This window comes from Mus caroli, chromosome 7, assembly GCF_900094665.2.
Source record: "Mus caroli chromosome 7, CAROLI_EIJ_v1.1, whole genome shotgun sequence".
Lineage (NCBI taxonomy): Eukaryota > Metazoa > Chordata > Mammalia > Rodentia > Muridae > Mus > Mus caroli.
The window spans coordinates 26,032,302-26,034,119 of NC_034576.1; the positions used below are offsets into that span (position 1 = coordinate 26,032,302).

The 1,818-nt window shown below is 44.7% G+C and overlaps 1 protein-coding gene across 1 annotated transcript in view; it reads left to right on the top strand.

The window, feature by feature from the left end:
- Window positions 1–1,453, top strand: part of LOC110298729 (cytochrome P450 2B19) — a 14,595-nt gene extending 13,142 nt beyond the window's left edge. The window contains exon 9 of the mRNA XM_021168140.1: window positions 244–1,453. Coding sequence (XP_021023799.1) covers window positions 244–425 — 182 coding nt within the window. The 3' untranslated portion in view covers window positions 426–1,453. The remainder of the gene's footprint in view (window positions 1–243) is intronic.
- The last annotated feature ends 365 nt before the right edge of the window (window positions 1,454–1,818 follow it).

Below are 1,818 nucleotides of genomic sequence, written 5' to 3' on the forward strand. Positions count from 1 at the left end.
GCTTTGAAAATCCAACTCTTACAAATGAATGCCACCCCCCCCCCAAAAATTTTTTTTTTTTTTTTTTTTTTTTTTTTTTTTTTTTTTGGTTTGGAGGGTTTCTTTATAGTCTCTTAGCATTATGGGTTAAAGGGTAAACTGAAACTTTTCATTGCAATGGCCACGGCTGTCTGGGTTTGGGGATGAGACAGTACAAAGGTTATATACTGTGAAGCTCACATGACTTGTCCTTTGTGCCCACAGGAAAGCGCATTTGTCTTGGAGAAGGCATTGCCCGCAATGAATTGTTCCTTTTTTTCACCACCATCCTCCAGAACTTCTCTTTGGCCAGCCCTGTAGCTCCTGAGAACATTGACCTCATTCCCAATAAGGGTGGTGCAACCAAAACACCCCCACTGTACCAGATTCACTTCCTGTCCCGCTGAATGGGCCAAGAGAGGAGAGTCAGTGGACTTCAGGTCCTCATGTGTCCCCATTTCCGTCCCCTGTGAATGGAATGGGAAAACCCAGTGAAGCGCCTTTCTTGATGTCTGGACAGAGAGACTTCTGGAGGCCATGGCTTGTTCTGAGTCACCTCTCTCATGCTTGTTAACAGTCATAGCCCCTACTTGCCGGAGCAATGTAGACTCCATGATCAGTGCTAGCGGACTAGAGATGCTCTCTCTTGAGTTGGCTCCATCATACTCCCACGTGTTGTGTTGGAGGGTCATGTTTGAGAATCCCCTTTATAGATGAGTAACAGGCCACATGATGACATTACACTGCTAGTGAGGGGGGGGGAACAAGATCACACTTTGAGTCTAGAAATCACCTCCCCTCCCCTTCCCTACTTATGCTTAAATTGAGATGAAATTCATATAATGAAGCTGACAACATTTTTTAGTTACATATTCTGAGACAGAGTCTCATGTAGCTCAGACCAACCTCAAAATCCTATATACATCCAAAAATGTCTTGAATTCTGGATCTGTTTTCCACTACTGGCATCATAGGCACATGGACCTATACCCAGATTTTAAGCTGACTATATCTTAATGTTTAGATTATAATGTCTTTTAATTTATTCAGAATGCTGTATGATTTCACTACCTAGTTCCAGGTATTTTGTCACATTTAACCAACACCACCCCAAGCCCTGACCTATTAAAAGATCAGTCCCTCATCCCTCTCTCCATAACCTCCCCCACATCTACCACCTACCCTGCCACACACAGTCTGACTTCTGTGTCAATGGACTGACCTGACTCCATGTGTCTTGTAGAAAAAGCAACAATGTGATCTTTTATGTCAGCTGTCCCTGCTTCTCAGGTCCCTGTACTGTGGGGGCCACAGTCACACACCTTCACAGACTTTTCCCATTCTCTTTCTTAGACAAGGATCTCCTCAGCCCTCAGGCCCTGAACTGAATGACTCTGCTTAGATTCTCCCACATTCCCCTGTAAGTCCTCCACGGATCTCACAAATGCACAAAGCCTTCCTCCCCAATCAAGAAAGAATCCCTGCTGTGATTTTGTTTGAGTGTGGGTTGCTTGCTTGTTTGTTGAGACAGATCTCACTATGTAGACCTTGTTTGTTGAGACAGATCTCACTATGTAGACCTTGTTTGTTGAGACAGATCTCACTGTGTAGACCTGGTTGGTCTTGAGCTCACTAACACCCATCTGCCTCGACCTCCTGAGTTCTGGGATTAAAGGTTTGTGCTGCCACACCGTGCTTAAACACTGCTGAGAGTTTTTGTTTTTCTGTGTTTGTTGTAGTGTGTGTGTGTGTGTGTGTGTGTGTGTGTGTGTGTGTTGGGGTTCGGTCTGCATGTATGTC